Source organism: Acomys russatus, chromosome 32, assembly GCF_903995435.1.
Source record: "Acomys russatus chromosome 32, mAcoRus1.1, whole genome shotgun sequence".
Taxonomy (NCBI): Eukaryota; Metazoa; Chordata; class Mammalia; order Rodentia; family Muridae; genus Acomys; species Acomys russatus.
In genome coordinates, this window is record NC_067168.1 from 2,251,923 (window position 1) to 2,269,515 (window position 17,593).

General features: G+C 43.8%; 1 protein-coding gene across 1 annotated transcript in view; it reads right to left on the reverse strand.

The window, feature by feature from the left end:
• The window catches only part of Unc13c (unc-13 homolog C), a 426,680-nt gene that overhangs the window by 183,302 nt on the left and 225,785 nt on the right, over window positions 1-17,593 (reverse strand). Inside the window, 2 exon segments of the mRNA XM_051140226.1 lie at window positions 86-154; window positions 9,478-9,634. Of these exon segments, the coding sequence (XP_050996183.1) occupies window positions 86-154; window positions 9,478-9,634 (226 nt within the window).

A 17,593-nucleotide genomic window follows, 5' to 3' on the forward strand; every position in this document is an offset into this window, starting at 1 on the left:
CAGGATGGGTAATAATACATTATGGAGAGAAATTACCTAGAGCAAAGGCAGTGGTATACCTTAAGGGAAATTATGTTGTACCTACCCTGTACTTTGACAGGTCGATCCGTAGAGAGTTATGCAACTGGTCCAGTAGTTTTATGAATTTTTCTCTCTGTATCAAGAAAATACAAGACAGAGAGATGGAAATAAGCAATCAACCACCCCCAGTGCAATCCCCTCAGCTGCCCATGAGAGTTACTGTCCCATTCTACAGAGACTGAGGAGCACTGATGTCAATCACTGTTCAAGGTCACAGAACTGCACAACCACAGGATACAACCATGGCTCAGAGTCCATCTCTGGGCCTTTGACACCATCCTGTTATTCAGGTAAGTCACTCCCTCTCTGTGAATGACAGGAGATGGTGCAGTTGTCCTACCAGTGTGTCTGGAGTTATTCTGAAGAGAAATGAATTGCCATCATCTCTATATTCAATGACTCATAGTCCTGCAGTGAGCAAGCAGAAGAAAACACAGTTCACCCCTTGTTTTAATCCTGAACACTACCCTGAGCTCCCAGAAAATTAATGACAGATTTTTAAAATTTCTAACCTTGGGAATGAAAGCAGCTTTTGTGTGTATATAAAAACAAAAACAAAAACAAATTTAAAAATACATTTTCCAATGGGAAGCAAGCATAGACTTAATAATCTAGAGACTGATTGCCTTTAAAAGATTTTATGATTTATCTCTGCAAATACTATAAAAATTAAGTCTCTACTTCTTGCTGCTGCCATTGGAGCTGTGTCAGTGTAGGACTGTGCTTTTCATAGAAGCATTTGCTTGGGGAGAGGACAGAGTTGTGTTAGCAAATATAAGGGTGGAATCAGATGCATCTACTACAAAGAGGGGGGAAACAGCAAAGTTGCACACACACAGACTCTATAGGTGATGGCTTAGTTTTGTCTCCTGTTGATGTGACAAAATGGACACTTGACAAAATCAGTGTATGGAGGCAGGGTTGCAGGTGGCAGTCCATCACTGTAAGAAAGTCAAGGTAACATTCACTCTAAACAGCTGGCCTCACCTATAGTCAAGAGCAGCGAGCATGCATGCTCAGCTTTCTTTCTCCTTTTGTTTCATTTTTCTTTTCCATAGCCCATAACCCAAATTTAAGGAGTGGTGCTGCATGCTTTTATGTTGGGCCTTCCCACATCACTTAATATAATCAAGATCCCCTCCCCCATCCATGTCTACAGGCCAGCCCGATCTGGGAATCTCCTCTCTGACACTCCTTCCCAACTGATTCTACCTTGTATAAAATTGGCAATTGCAATAAAAACCACTGTGGGTAGTAGACACACTTCTGTCCTGGCTTTTAGTTCTGTTATAGATGTATAAAACAATGAGTGGGTGCAGGAATGAGAGGGAGCCAAGGTTTCTGTCTGCAGCAGTAGTCTATGAATATATAATTACATTTTGAGGAGTATTGGCAAAACAGAAGATCTCCTTAATTTGGGAAATAGAAGATGTACAGTCATGTAACTCTTTAGTCTTTGAAGTTACTGATCTTAATGGAATCACAGCTGAATAGCAACATAAGTTGAAGAGTTTTGATAACTTTTCACTCAATTAAAAGTTCAGAATGTTCAGTGAATTGCCGTCATCAGAATGACACATCAGTGAACAAAAGTTAAGCATCACCCTTGCTGTAACTTCTGCGGAGACAACATGGAAGCTGAAGCTGAAGACAGAAGTGTTGCCTTCCAGAAGGCTCCAGAAGTTTGTTAAGCAGGCTAAGATCACTTTGTCCAGCAAAGCTACTGTCTCAACCACATGTTCCAGGGGAGGGGAGGCAGCAAGCTATGTTGCTCTTTATTACTGCCCCCCTCTACTCCCATCCATCAAAATACAAAATAAAGATGAAAGAGTTGCTACAACACAAGAGTCCAGGGCCACAGTAAAGTTAATCACTCGGGTGACTATAAAAGTCAGTCCGATTCATGTCACATCTCTGGGAGCTGTGCCTGACCTTTCTGATTGGCACAAATCATCAAGACAGCTGACCTGACTGTTGAACTGTGTCTTGCCCTAAATCACTGATCCCATTCCACCCTGCAGGGCTGGCTGAGTTGGCTGCTGCCTAGCATCTAATTCTCCACTGCTTTTCTATAAGAGAATTTCATGTGGTGAATGTGCCTAGCAGGAAATGCTTACCCTCCCAGACTTCATTAGAGGACGGCTATGCAGATAGCATAGTCTTGGACAATGAGGCACACCAAGTTTATTAAGGAGGAAGGACTTGGCTTTCTTTTGTCAATCAACTGCTGATTGAAAAGACCCCAGAAAGAATGCTTGGTAGGATCTGTTCGTGTTACTAGTGTTTGCTAAATAATTCATTATTGAGTGCAGACCAGTATTATTTTCATTTATTCTTGGTGACTCTGAGGAAACACCAGATGCTAAGGCCTAGTTTATGCCTACAAGGTGAGAGGCTAAGAAAGTGGTAAGAATGGTAGAATTCTCTCTCTCTCTCTCTCTCTCTGGTTGTGCATATCTACATTTGAGTACATGTGTGTGCAGGCATGTGTCGGGGCCAGGGGGCAAGCTTGGGTGTCATTTATCATTCCTCACCATCCACTGTTAGCTTTTTGAGACAGGGTCTGGTATGCATCCAAGTGGATTGATTGGCTCACAAGAGCCCCAGGGATCCACTGGTTTCTTCCTCCTTAATGCTGAGGGTCTTAGCTGTCTTTTTATTGCTGTGCTAAGACACTACCACCAAGGCAAATTATAGAGGAGTTTATGGGGGCAACAATTTCAGATCATCATGGTGGGGAGCGTGGTAGCAGGCAGACAGGCATGGTGATGTAAGCTTAGAGCTTACATCTGAGACAACCGTGAGGGAGGGAGGGAGGGATGTGTGTCTATATATATATATAAACTTGGAATATTGTGTGGGTTTTTGAAGCGTCAAAGCCTGCCCCAAGTGGCGCACCTCCTCCAACAAGACCAAACCTCCTCCTTCTTTCCACACAGTTCCACCGACTGCAGACCAAGTCTTCAAAATCATGAGTCCATGGGGACCGTTCTCATTCAAACTGCCACCCTTGGATTGCAAGCATGGGCCATCACACTTGACATGTTGTATGGGATCTAGGATCAAACTCAGGTCCTTGTGTTTTCAAGGTAAGTGTTGGCCCTTTATCAATTGAGCCATTGCCTCGGCCCCTGTCCACACTTAAAAATTACCCCCCCTGAGCTGCACTACCCCAGGGTTTCTGGCTCTTAGACTTAGGTTATAGGCAGAAGGGTTTATTCAGCTAAGCTTATGAACTCCTATCTTGTGGGAACGACCAGAATTCTGACTGAGGCGACTCTCATATTTCTTTTACCCATATTGGTTTTCAGGGCTCTGCTGGAAATTTTACATGCAGGGAAGAAAGAAAACTGGAAAGAGAAATCCGAAGGGCTTGTTGTCAGAGAATCTCAAATCACATCCAATGAAGCAAAATTAAAAGTGTTCTGTTGATTGAATTTTCAAAGAGATTCTTTAAACAGCAGGGACAGCTTGCGATGTAATTTTGTTTACTGTATTTTTGTTTAACTGGAGAGAGATTGCCTCTGAGACAGCATGGGGGGGGGGAGCTGCTATCTACATGACGTGATGAGGAGAAATAAAAGATGGAGTGATTAAAGCAGGTTTCTCCCAAGTGTCACGGCACCACTATGGGAATGGCTACATTATTCAACCCTTTATAGTAGGTAAGGGCCATACTTGTCTGGTAGGCAAATCACGAGAACAATACTAGGCAGTATCATTTATCCAAACCTCAGGTTTAATTGGGTGATTAAAATACCAAGGTCATTGGACAGCAAGCTATCTGAGGAGACCTAGGAGTAGATGTGTTTGACACTGGGGATTCTGTCACTGTGGTATGACAGCTTCGCTAAATAATGTATCAGTGTTTTGGACATGGTTACTTCTCAATAAAACTTTATTGATGAACAGCAAAATTTGTAATTTTTCTGTACATTTAATGTATCTTTTGATTTTAAAAATAACTTTTAAAAGCATAGAAATCATTCTTAACTCACTGGCCACACAATACTAACGGGTGGGCTGGACGGGGCCTCATAAGTAGACATGGAAGACTAAGGGAGGGGGAGGAGGTGTCTACTTCCTGAGTGTGTGTTTAGAAAGGTCCCCTAGGCTCCTGGGGATGGTGGGAAGAAAAGTTCCTGTTAGGAGCGGCTATCAGCCTCCACACAGCCACAGCTTCTTTCTCCACATCCCATCTTCTCACTGTCATGGTCACAGTGTGGCTGAACTTAGACAGAAGCTGACGGTGCTCAAGTTCTGGGCTTTCACCTACCTCAGCACCTCTTGGAAGAACCCTGCCTATGTGCTCATGTGATCTCAGGCTTGTGAAAGAACGTCAGAAACAAGATAAGGAACATCCTGACATGGGCTGGCAATCGTTTCATCCAGATCCCTCAAAGCCAACAGCTCAGTGAGAAGGGAAATGTTTCTGTTAGAATATTTAAGGAATTTTAGTAGTTTTTCTGTAATCTAATTTATGTTTATATGTAAAAATATTCTGGGGATGCTTCTGCATTGCTTATTGATTTGGGATTAATATCGATGTGAATAAATGTTTTACAAAATTAACATATTTCATTAAATTCCAAGTGTTTGTATGGTCCCTCATAGGGAAATATGGGCAATGTTGGCATGCCCTAGTCCCATGCTATGAGACTCTTCTCATATGAACTTTCTTGGCATAGGACTCTTCCTGCCTCTGGAGCTTCCTTTCTTGGAGCTTAGACACCTTGCAATTGTTTACTCTTTCTCTACCATTTTGATATGTAAATATTAAAGAAAAACCTTCCAGCTTTCTAACCCATGTATGTTTTTCCTAAAAATCCTGGAAGCCATCACTTTCTGTTGCAATGCTCTTGGAAAGAATCACCTCTGTGCCCCAACCTCTCTGAGCTAGGAGGATCCTATTTCCGAGGTAAGTAGATGAACAACACTGGTAGAGAGAGAGAGAGAGAGAGAGAGAGAGAGAGAGAGAGAGAGAGAGAGAGAGAGAGAAAGAGAAAATTGCCAGCTCAAAGCACTTCAACATTTCAACGTGTTGGCCATAGCTCACTGGTTGGTCCATCCTACCTTTAATATCCTCCACAGCACTCTCTCTAGTACCAGCCTGTGAAAATCCTTGGGTAGTAACTGAAGCCTCCTGTCTCCTCTACAGAAATAGCCTTGACTAAAATCATCATTGTCTGTTCTTCACAGGTCACATTTCATTCTAACGTCATCTGTGACATAAATATAATAGATGTTCTTACTGAACCTGGGAAAAGCCATTAAAATATGTGTGGCCTTAGGAATGAATTGTGAAGATAAACTCCTCCCGGTTAGAATTTAAAAGTCATGTTCTACGGTTTGATGTGAAAGAGTGAATGATCTTTTTTTTCTCATGAAAAATATTTCAGGATTTTTGTCATGTAAAGAAATGATCAAATACTATGGAGTCAGAATCCACAGAAGAGTTCCTTGTGGTGTATAAGGCAGTGAGTGAAAATACCCAGTTCCCTTCCTTGGAGTTTGTGCTGCTGATGGTGCCTGCCATAAATGTTAATTTTATGACAAAATCCCTACTGAAAAATTTATGTTCTTCTTAAAGGGTATCCTGTAAAGCATGTAAGCTTTACAAACAAAAACTATATTGTGTCTCTCTACATCAATGATTTAGAAAATGATGAAGAAACAATGATGGGGCTGGAGAGATGGCTCTGTGGTTAAGGGCATTTGTAGCTTTTCTGGAGGGTTTGCTTCTCAGCATCCATGGCTGGTGGCTCACAACCACCTCGAACTGCAGCTCTAGGAGATCTGACATCCTCTTCTGCCTCTCTGGGCACTGCATACACACAATGTGCATTCTCTCTCTCTCTCTCTCTCTCTCTCTCTCTCTCTCTCTCTCTCTCTCTCTCCTCTTTGATTCCACTCAACACCACTGCTTTTGCTCTCCGAGTCTTTCCCATCAAGTTTCCATAATGATCTTAGTTTCTGTCTATCCGTTGTACATGTCCTGGCTACCTTAGTTGGAAAGGGGGCATGAGATATGCCCCGCGCCAGCCCACACCCACCCACCTGCTTCTTGGTTTATTTATGCAACTAGTCAGGTTACAGAGATGCTTGATTTCCAGTCTCTTGTTATCAGCATGGCGATTTTGGAAAGATACGACAGGACAGACATTCCCCTGTTCCTTACATTCCTGATGTTATGAAAACTTGTCATTTCTCTTACAAATCGAGGCATGTGGGATTATCATGGAAGTCTGTCAGATGACATTGTAAACACGCACTTTGCTGTTGAGTGCTTTACTACCTAAAGTTTCTAAGATGGTCCAAACCACAACCTCTGTCAGATGCTTCCAGTCAGCCGCTTCCCTCTGTAGCATTCATTGTACAGTGGTCCTTCTCCATCAGAAAGCCCATCTCAACATGCCCTGCATATTAAACATACAGTCCAAACATCTTAGTGTCTGTAAAAGTCCCCCTGTGATCCAGTATCAATCTTCTCACTGCCTCTCTCTTAAGTACCCATGCCTTACTGCTCTGCGGTAGATGGACTGCCTTATGCATACTTTGAAAAGATTTCTTTATTTTTAGATTATGCATATGTGTGTATATGTGTGTGTTTGTGTGTGGACTGTAAATGCAGAAACCTGAGGAGGCCAGAGACATTGGAATATCCTTGGAGCTGGAGTTGTAGGTGGTTTTGATGCACCCAAAATTTAACTTGTACTGGGAACCAAAGTTGGGTCCTCTGCCAAGCCATCTCTCCAGATCCTTATGTACCCTGTCCAACTTATTTTGTATCTTCAGTTTTCCTTGTCTTTACTAAAATATCTCACTAAGTCTGTGGTTATTTTCCTGGCATCTCTTGGACTTCTAGGCTACTATTCACCATTGCCTTTTCAAGCTTCTAGCAGTTCCTGATAAGCAAGCGTCACTTGTCATTCTTTAGTTTCTGAGCATTTGTAAATATTGCATAGACTTCTGTGAGACTTAGTACATCTGAGAGCAATTTGTGTCTACTTTCCACATTTCCATGATTATCTCATGAGAGTCTAAACTTCAGAGAGTAAAAGTCAAAGTGCATCTTTCTTTCCTTCTGTCTGCTGTCACAGTAGCTCACAGGACATCATGTTTTGGAGGTTTGAAAAAATTGGGTTATACCTTTAAAAAGGTTAAAGAAGTGACTCTAAACTGTCACGATACTCTGAGTATCTACTTTAGTCGTCGGATGAATAAGAACTCAGGACTCCAAAGTGGAGGTAGGAGATAGTATAGCTGATATGTTTGGTTAGGAAACAGGATTATATTCCACAGTGAGAGAAAAATACACAGCCGCACGCCTGATCACCAGTTAATCAAGTTGTAGTTTGATCAAATGTTTCTTTTCTTTCTTTCTTTCTTTCTTTTTTTTTTTTTTTGCTTCTATCCTACAAGATGTTATTTGATTTACAAAATGAAGTTTGCTATAAGCATGTTGTTACTGAGACGTGAAATGTGCTGAAATCAATGTGTTTTCTTCTCTCTGGGCCAGTGTAAAGCAAGGGAGCCTGGCATCCAATTTTCCTCCAGGTGGCTTTTATGGAGGATGTTAATCGTGTAACTACTTCTTCTCAGACGTAGAAAGGCTCTGTGTTCTGCAAGCCTGGCTTGTTCTCCACAGCGCACATGGGCAGAATAGAAGGAGGGCATTTCATAACACAGCATGGCTTACAGACACAGACAAAGTCCCAAGACAACAGGTTCTGTTTCCAAGGTGACACCTTTATTGCAAAAGTCTTCTCTGGTCTGGAGTTGCCCATCACAGAGTTTTCTTGAACTGGCTCCAGAATGCTTTTTAGTCCCAGTTCACACAAGAGTTGGTCTATCGAGCAACAGTAGCTGACAGTGCATTGCCTATATTGTAGGTTGGCCAGGAGGAACAACTCTCTCGTACCTCATAGGATTCTACAAGCTTCATGTTCTGCACATTAGATTATGGATTCTTAAATCTCATCTGATCCTTACTTCAAATTCTGGAAGAATGTCAGAGTAGGACTAATTATCCTCACTGAGCAGGTGGAGAAACAGGTTTATATGACAGAAAGGACTTGGTAATAGCCATTACCGAACCTGTTATCCACAGCCCAAAAGTTATTCTCTGTTACCCATGTTATTTTTTTTAATTTGTTTTAAATAGTGCTTGCCTCTTCCTTGAGGAATTCACCTCACACGCTACATGCATGTACATACATGCTACCTCTTGTACGCAAAGAACAGAGTCCTAGTCCACCAGGAGCCTGTGCACTTATTTCTGTGTGCTGTTCTTCAGGAGCCTATGTGCTATTCTTCAGTTGTTTTTATTATATGACACAAACTCCACATTTGATCTCTGCAGCAAGATAGGCCAACAAACGTATCCTCAGCGAACCTGACTACAAATGCTGGCGAGACTGGAAAGGCAGGGGTTGCTAACTGTGGTGTTCTAGGAAGGGCTATCTCCACTGAATTCTAGTCTTCTCTGTGAAAAAGAAAAGGACCTATGAATACATGCCCAAGAGTGTTACCGACCCTCATGGATGCTTCCCAGGTGCCCTGGCTAGACTCTTGCTTTCTGCCCAGTGTCCTCCCCAGTCTGTCACCAACTCCATCCTCAAAGACACCAACTTGTGTCCACTCTGCTGATTTTGTGCCTGGAAAGCTCTGGAATCTGTCCATCTCTGCTACTTTACCACATTTTCTTTCCACTTTGCCCAGAGACAGTTTTATCTCTCACTAGAAGACATTGATAACAGATAGACCTCCGGGAACCTCTGGGCCTTTACTTTCCAATGTAGCCCTGATACCTTTGGGTGCTGCAGGCAGGCGGCTTTCAGTAGGTGCAGATATTCAAGGACCCCCCCCCCCACTCTTTCTTTCAAGGGAGCACCAGTGAAAGCAGCCACACACAGATTAGCATGGCTTCATACATAGCTTAACACAGTGAACCGTTGATCTGTAAACATGCTGCACATCCTATAAAACCCCAGGGAACTCTTACAAAAATGTGTCTTTCACTAGTGCAAAACATTATCCCTGATGCAGAGATTCAATCAAGGAGGAGTCTGTCAGTCAAAGCTCTGCTCTTCTATTAAAACTATTTCAAACAAACTTTCAGCCATGTGACATTAGACTAAGACACTCTCAAGGAGGCTCCTTGTTCCTCGGTCATAAGATTCTGGAACATTGTCTTCTTTGGTCAAACATTCACATTTTCCCCCTAGGGTACCACATCAGACTTGTGTTCTTTTCATGTTAAGTTATGGGGAATCATTATATACTAGATATAATTTAATGGGGGTGGGTGGGAAGGAAGAGAATATCTGGGTCCAAAGTCCTTTGGAAATCTAAAGCTACTTGAAAATTTCAAGTTCCAAAAATAATTATACTTACCCCAAAGTTCGTAGCAGCAAAGCGATCCGAGGCAGAAACCTGCACATTAGTGGAGACAGTTGTGTGAGCATAGAAGGCATTGATGTTCGCCAGCAGGGCGCTCATGACTGCGGGGACACCCGGGCACATGTACTTAGAAGACAGACATGAAAAGTGCCTGAAATGTTTAAAAAAAAAGCAAGACATACAGTGCTTTTAAAATGGAAGCTAATTCACGTGCCAGCCCATCTTCTCACGTCAGCATTAGTCATTCCTCAACTACATCTCTAAGAAGAAGCAAAGGCTCCTACTGTCTCTGAGTGGAAGAGCTGACACGCTGAACAGTCTCTTTGAAATTTTGCACGCACACCTGTGAAGTAACTAGAAAGTGACTTCTTGTGGGGGTTAAGGGCAGTTTCTTTGAACTGTATGGGTGCTGCGTGCTCACCTCTAAGGTGCAGTTCCCAGCAAAGTCCAGAATGCTGGAGCTACAGCTGAAGGCACAGGGTCACCCTCCACTCCCCCAACCCTGTCTTTGATTATTTAAGAGCCTAAAATGGCACATTCCACCTACGTGCGCATTTGATTCTGTCTGCCTCCCCCCCCCCCAACACCACCCCATGGTGTTGCCTTCTATTTTGCCATAAGAGGCTCCACTTTCATTCACATTGGTCCCCTTCTGCCAGCTTCACCCCTGACTTGAGTGGTGCTTCTGAGGTTTCCCAGGCTTGAAGGGCCCCATCAGCAATTCTGTTTTCTAAGCATTTCGTTATAGAGAGGATTCAATTAGACAAATAACTGAGTTATGCCAGCCCTGTGCACAAAGGCTCTCAATCGAAACCTTGAATAATAGAATCATTAATAATATCAAGAGCATCAAGTGCTCTATTCTGTTTCTTCTCTCAAGGAAACTCATCTCGTGTGAACTCTATCAAAAGACTGGCAAGCTGAAAGTGCAGCTCATGATAAATATGAAAGATAGAAAACACACAGCAGGAAGACTCTTCGTATATAACTTGACCCCATTTGCTCGGGTATTTTAGTAATTTGTCCCCCATCCAGGAACCACTGCATTCTGGGTTACTGAATGCCAACGTGGGCTGAATGACACAAAGGCATGTCATGAGTGGCGACCCACAAAGCATGCCAGTGTCAGTCGGGAAAACTGTGGCCTTGCTCAGCTCACAGCTGGGTAGGATTTCTACCTCTTCTCTCGTGAGATGAGCAGATGAAAGTAGGTTAAAAGTTGTGGTCCTCGAGAATGAGAAGTGACCACATCCTAATGCAGTTTTGTGTTTTATGCTGTCTGTCATTTAACTCTGGAAATATAGATGTGTGGTGGAAGGAGAAAACTGACTCCTTCATGTTGCCCTTGGACCTCCACACAGAGCCTCTGTGGCTGGTGCACACATAACTCCCACATGCTTATACATACACACACATACACAGAAAGAATTTAAAAAATTAAACATGTGTACTACAGTGATGCAATAGTATGCAAATATTTATTCCATCTCTTACAAGACTGCACCTCACAGATAGAGTTAATAACACATCTTGAAGTCACATAAGGCTTAAGGCTGCTCTCCTTCTGTGTGCTCAGCCTATTTGTTTAACTTGTTTTTAAGAGAACAAAATAACAGTCAGCCTTACTTGCTTCAGATTTTCCACGCAATCAACTTTTATAACCCAAGTTAATGCGTAGCTGTAATATTAATTTGTCTGCTCTTCCATGCCCCTGACCTAGAACAATGCATTTGTACCATTTGCTGAAAACAGAAAACAGTGAGGTTGAGAACAATCTTCTAAAATGAATATCTTCCATAATGTTTTTGGATGTTGGTTGATAAACAACAACATTTGTAATACTGTTTGCTATCTGGGTCACTTGGGGTTCTGTTGGAGTCAGGGACGTAATCCCTTGTAACACTCTTAAGGCTTTCAGTAAAGTGTCCCACTACTTTCACGTGTGACACTTTATGTGATGTCAATAAAAGACACACACATACAAAAAGCCTTTGTGAGGGACAGAAATACACAGACATATAGAAATGGACACAGACAATCACATAACACTTTTACAGACAGACACGTCTGAATACACACAGACACAGTCACATAACAGATAGATACACCATAGAGGGACACACATGGATGGACACAGATAAAGGAACAAGCCAGCCTTGAGGCAGGCACAGACTCAGACTCACACAGCAGACAGATGGAAGACAGAAACTCAGGGAACAAGAAGTACAGAATTCAGGTCTGTACTTGCTCTTGCCTAAATGACACCAACGGGAGGGGCTTTTATTTCTTTCCTTAATGCAAAAGTGATACATTATTAGTGACTTGGAGTTAATCATTAATGCATTTAATTCACACAGAATACCACAAATGATATAAAAATTATTTCAAGAAGAAATTTTAAAACCTCAAAGTGAGGCCCTCTTGATTCCCCTTGTCCCTCAAAATTCGTAAAATTCCATTTGTTAGACTCTAAGTATAGGCCAAGAATTGTGGAATATTAAATGTCTAAATACAACAATTTAGGAGATGATAAAAGAAAAATAGACACATCTAGGAAGAAGTAGAGACACAATATCACAGCCAATTGCCAAAATAAAGTTCACCAAATCTCTGAAGCTGGAGGTGTGTCATTTGAAATGGAGGGCATCACAAGAGCAACCTGGTTCTTGGTTTCAAAATAAGATAGCCGGGCAGCAACACAGCCCATCAGGCAAGGCACTTGGCCAGCAAGCCTGATGACCTCAGTACAGTCCCCAGTACTTACATGGTAGAAGGAGAGAACCAACTCTGAGAAGTTACCACACATGGCGTGGAAAGCACTCTTGCAATAAATGAATAAAGTGTAATAAAAATTAAAACAAACCCATACACCCAGTTTGCTTGGGCTTTATTTCTTTTAGCTGTGTCTTGCAGTGGGCTTGAGTGGGTGACATCTTTGAGGAGATAGGATTAGGGTACAGAACAGAGCCCCAAAGTTCCAGTCCAGAGTCAGGGAAAAGAACAGTCAGAGGGAGGGGCTTAGGCTGAGAAGCCAGGTGGTGATCAGGTGTCAGTGTGTGAGGAGGTTGGTGTAACACAAGTTTAGAAGATGGGTCTGAAGTGTGCTCTGGTCGACAGCAGTGAGTCTACTTGCAGGCCAACATGGACCCAGATGGGAAAGCAATTGTGAGAAAAGGATGAACCAGACACACAGTGCCGCGAAACACTGAGGAAGAACATGTCCACCCCAGCCTGGAGAGGCTCAGCAAAGCCCTCTTGACATGAGGCAGGGCTAAGAGTTACTGGTGACTAAGAGACACTCCAGCCATGCGAAGGGCTTGATCTCATTGAGAGAGAATTTGCCCAGAGATGAAATGGTACAAAGCAAGAGACAATTGTGTGCAGTCAACTCGATGCACCACTGAGAGAGAATTCCAGACCAGCGTGTCTCAGAGGTTATGCAGAGTTCTGCACTGTATGTTAGGTCAGCTATATCTTCACTGGTCAGAGGACATTATCAAATATCAAATAAAACTCAGATTCTCACAGAGTAAATGCAAATTGCAAATTAAAAGGTCACCTCCAGCAATTGTAATTCTTCTTCATGAAGGAGGAGCAGCAACAGATGGGTGTTTTTACGAGATAACTTCCAGTGTAAGATTTTAGGAGGATGTGTTTAAGAGAGGGGAAGGAAGAAAAAGAGTCCAACAAGGAAGAAGTTACCTGAGCTCCTCCAGGCTTTTTCCTTTTCTCCTTTGTGTTTTTGTGTTTCTCTCTCTCTCTCTCTCCCTCTCTCTCTCTCTCTCTCTCTCTCTCTCTCTGTGTGTGAATTATGCTGTAGTGAATGCAGCATGCAGGCAGACTTGATTACTTCATCACAGTGTCTAGTGCACAAGTGGAAGACATCTCTCAGTGCATGGGCCTCACCTCCCGGGGCAGCCCTCCTCTCCTTCTGGGGTTGTACACTGTGGCTGCACCTGTGTGCCTGCAGCTCTTCTGTCCTTATTGAGATCGTATTAGCACAATGATTCCCCACAACCAGGGACAGACCAGTGTTTTTTCTTAATGAAAACAGCAACAGGAGCCGAAGGCATGTGCACAGACTTAAAAAACGGATAAGCCGAGTGCCCAGTGACCTTGATAGGACATTTGATCATTGTATCTATTACTTGAGGAGCATTTGACTGTGGTACATGGCGGTAATGTTGTAATGCTAAAATGACAGCCATGCCCCATCATCGCTCTGCTGAGAGTGGTGCTTCGAATCATCCAGAACATTAGGCAAGAATTCATCTTGAAGAATTGACAGAGACATCTTATTCTCTGATTAATATTGAAATGAGGCAATTTATGGGGTATTATGGACACTAGCTAGGGGCACAGGAGTCACCCTCTAAATCTTCCAGAAGGCTCCCATAAGACCAGAATGAAAGTCAAATTCTACCAGCCCCGGAAAAGCAGGAGTGGTAATCAAAGATGTTTATCACCAAGAAGAAGCAACTTTCCCTAACTTCAAGGCAGCTGGCTAAGAAACACCCAGTGACCAACTGGTGTCTTCACTCTTAAGAATTAGACAGTCGAGGATCCAAGATGGCGGCGAGCAGTGTGGACCGCGTTTGGAGGCTCCAGTGAACAATTCAGGGAATTGCACAGATTTCTGAGCCAGGAACACCAAGGTCCGAACATCACGGCAGCGGGAGTGCTCCACGGTTCGGAGGGACCAGGGTGCGGAGGACCTGCGTGCCCCTGCACACGGGAGGAGCGTGGTTTTTCTCTGATCGGAGCGGCAGCGGCAGAGGCGGCAGCACCAGCGGCACCAGCAGCGGCGGCTGAGGTTTGCAGCTCATAGCCTTCCGGTGGAGGCGACTGGTGTGGTGGCTGGTGGGAATTGCTGCGGGAGAGGGGACTCGGGCAGGATTTGGGTCGCGTGGAGCCTTTGGACCCAGATTGGACTCGGCGGACAGTTCGGCCCCAAGTCCCGGGTATTGGCCCGGCCCAGCAAACAATTCTGCCTGAGGCACTAACTCAGCGTGGCCATAGCTCCCCTGCTGTGGCGCAGGCTTAGTTGAGCACGCTGCTCCACACTAGGCACCACCTCAGCTCAGCGGCAGCTCCCCTGCGGGGACACAGTGCGGGCGGAGCACTTGTTCCACTACTGGCGCTAACTCAGAGCAGCCGCAGTTCTCCTGCTGTGGCGCAGGCTTGGTGACGTGCTCGGTTCCATCCTAGGCACCACCTCAGCTCAGCGGCAGCTCCCCTGCGGGGACACAGTCCGGGTGGAGCACTTGTCTCACCACTGGCGCTAACTCAGAGCAGCCGCAGTTCTCCTGCTGTGGCGCAGGCTTGGTGACGTGCTCGGTTCCATCCTAGGCACCACCTCAGCTCAGCGGCAGCTCCCCTGCGGGGACACAGTGCGGGCGGAGCACTTGTTCCACCACTGGCGCTAACTCAGAGCAGCCGCAGTTCTCCTGCTGTGGCGCAGGCTTGGTGACGTGCTCGGTTCCATCCTAGGCACCACCTCAGCTCAGCGGCAGCTCCCTGCGGGACACAGTGCGGGTGGAGCACTTGTTCCACCACTGGCGCTAACTCAGAGCAGCCGCAGTTCTCCTGCTGTGGCACAGGCTGGACAGAGCTCTCGGTTCCACCAGCTCTAAGACTCTGGTTGGACACAGTGTACAGTTTGAATCCAGAATTCCTGGCTGAGATTGGTGGTCAGTTCGGGCCCTGAGTCAATAACTGACCACAGCACGCACTTTGGGCCAAAAGGCCCTAGTGGAGCTTGGTGCGTAGTCCCAGCCCAAAAATTCTGGCTGGGCCCTGTGTGCATTTTGGGCCCAAAATCCCTAGCTGAGCTTGGCAGACGGTTCTGGCCCTGAGAATCTAGCTGAGTTCTGCCCGTGGTTCGGTCCCAGTGCTCCTGGCTGGACTTGGCAGGAACACAGAAGGCTGTGGATACCTTGGCCTGACCCAGCGCTCATTCAGAGACCCAGAACAATTGCAGGATCCACAGCAGAGGGGGACTGAGGATCACTGGCTGTGAGAGACCAGAACAACAGGGCTAACCTCCTAACATCCACACCAGTGAAGCTTTGAGCTCGCAGCCTAGGGAAATCGTAAGAAAACAAGTGAATCTATCATCAGACACCCTCCATTCAACCTCTGGAAGCTACCCAACAAAACAAAGACGGCAAGATGTCTAAAGGACAACGAAAAAGCATACGCAAAAAACCCCAAAACAACATGGCGTCTCCAGTTTCCAGCTATCCCAAAGAAAACCACCCAGAGAACTCAAATACAACGGAAATACAAGAAAATGACCTCAAATCCTTAGTAATGAGGATGATAATGAGGAAACAAATAAAATTCGTAATCAAATGCAGGAAGACGCAGACAAACAGGTGAGAGACATAAAAGAAGCACATAGAGTGGAACTGGAAAAATTGCAGGAAAATGCAAACAACCAGATGAAAGAAATAGCTAAAACGGTTCAAGCTCTGAAGACCTATAAGAGGCAATGGAAGAAACTCAGGAATATACAAAAAATCAGTGAAAGAAATCAAAAAATCAGTTCAAGATCTGAAAATGAAAATGGATTCAATGATAAACACACAGACAGAAGAAAACGAGAACGTGAGACCTCAGAGAAGAAGGCGAGCAACACAGAGGTGAGCTTTTCTAACAGAATCCAAGAGATGGAAGAACGAATCTCAGGGCTAGAAGATACAATCACAGATATTGAATCAACCATTAAAGAAAATGCCAAATCTGGAAAACTCCTGACACAAAACATCAAAGAAATTAAGGACACCATGAAAAGAAGAAATTTGCGGATAATAGGCATTGAAGAAGAGAAGACATCAGACTCCAGGGCCCAGAAACTATTCTCAACAAAATCATAGAAGAAAATTTCCCCAATCTAAAGAAAGAGATGCCTATAAACATACAAGAGGCCTACAGAACACCAAATAGAATTGACCAGAAAAGAAAAACTGCCCGCCACATAATAATCAAAAACACAAAACATGCAGAACAAAGAAAAAATATTAAAAGCTGCAAGGGAAAAGGGCCAAATAACATTTAATGGTAAACCTATCAGAATTACACCTGACTTCTCAGCAGAGACCATAAAAGCCAGAAGGGCCTGGACAGAGATCCTGCAAACCCTAAGAGAACACAGATGCCAGGCCAGACTACTTTACCCAGCAAAATTATCAATAACCATTGATGGAGAAAACAAAATATTCCATGACAAAAACAAATTCAAACAGTACCTATCCACAAACCCAGCTTTACAGAAGGTACTAGAAGGAAAACTCCATCCCAAAGGGTCAAGCTACAACCAAAACTACCCAGGAAATAGATAAACTATCCCCATGGCAAAAAACACAACTACACAAACGCTCGACTGGAAAACAACATCAAAATTAAGACTCTTAACAGTCACTGGTCATTAATATCTCTCAACATCAATGGCCTCAATTCTCCAATAAAAAGACACAGACTAACCGAATGGGTACATAAACAAGACCCAACATTCTTCTGCATCCAAGAAACACATCTCACCCATAATGAAAGGCATTACCTCAGGGTAAAAGGTTGGAAAAAAATATTCCAAGCAAATGGTCACAAGAAGCAAGCAGGGGTAGCCATTTTAGTATCGAACAAAATAGACTTTCAACCAAATTAATCAAAAGGGATGAGGAAGGACACTTCATACTCATCAAAGGTAAAGTCAACCAAGATGACATCACAATTCTGAACATCTATGCTCCCAATACAAGGGCACCCACATATGTAAAAGATCTCCTAAAAAAGCTTAAACCACACATCGATCCCCACACAATAATAGTGGGAGACTTCAACACCCCACTCTCACTGAAGGATAAGTCATTGAAACAGAAACTAAGCCGAGAAATAACATCATTAACCAATGCCATGGGTCAAATGGATCTAACAGATATCTATAGAACCTTTCACCCAAACAAGAAAGAATACACCTTCTTCTCTGCACCCCATGGAACCTTCTCCAAAATTGATCACATCGTAGGTCACAAAGCAAGCCTCAACAGATACAAGAGGATTGAAATAATACCTTGTATCCTATCAGATCACCATGCTCTTAGGCTGCAAT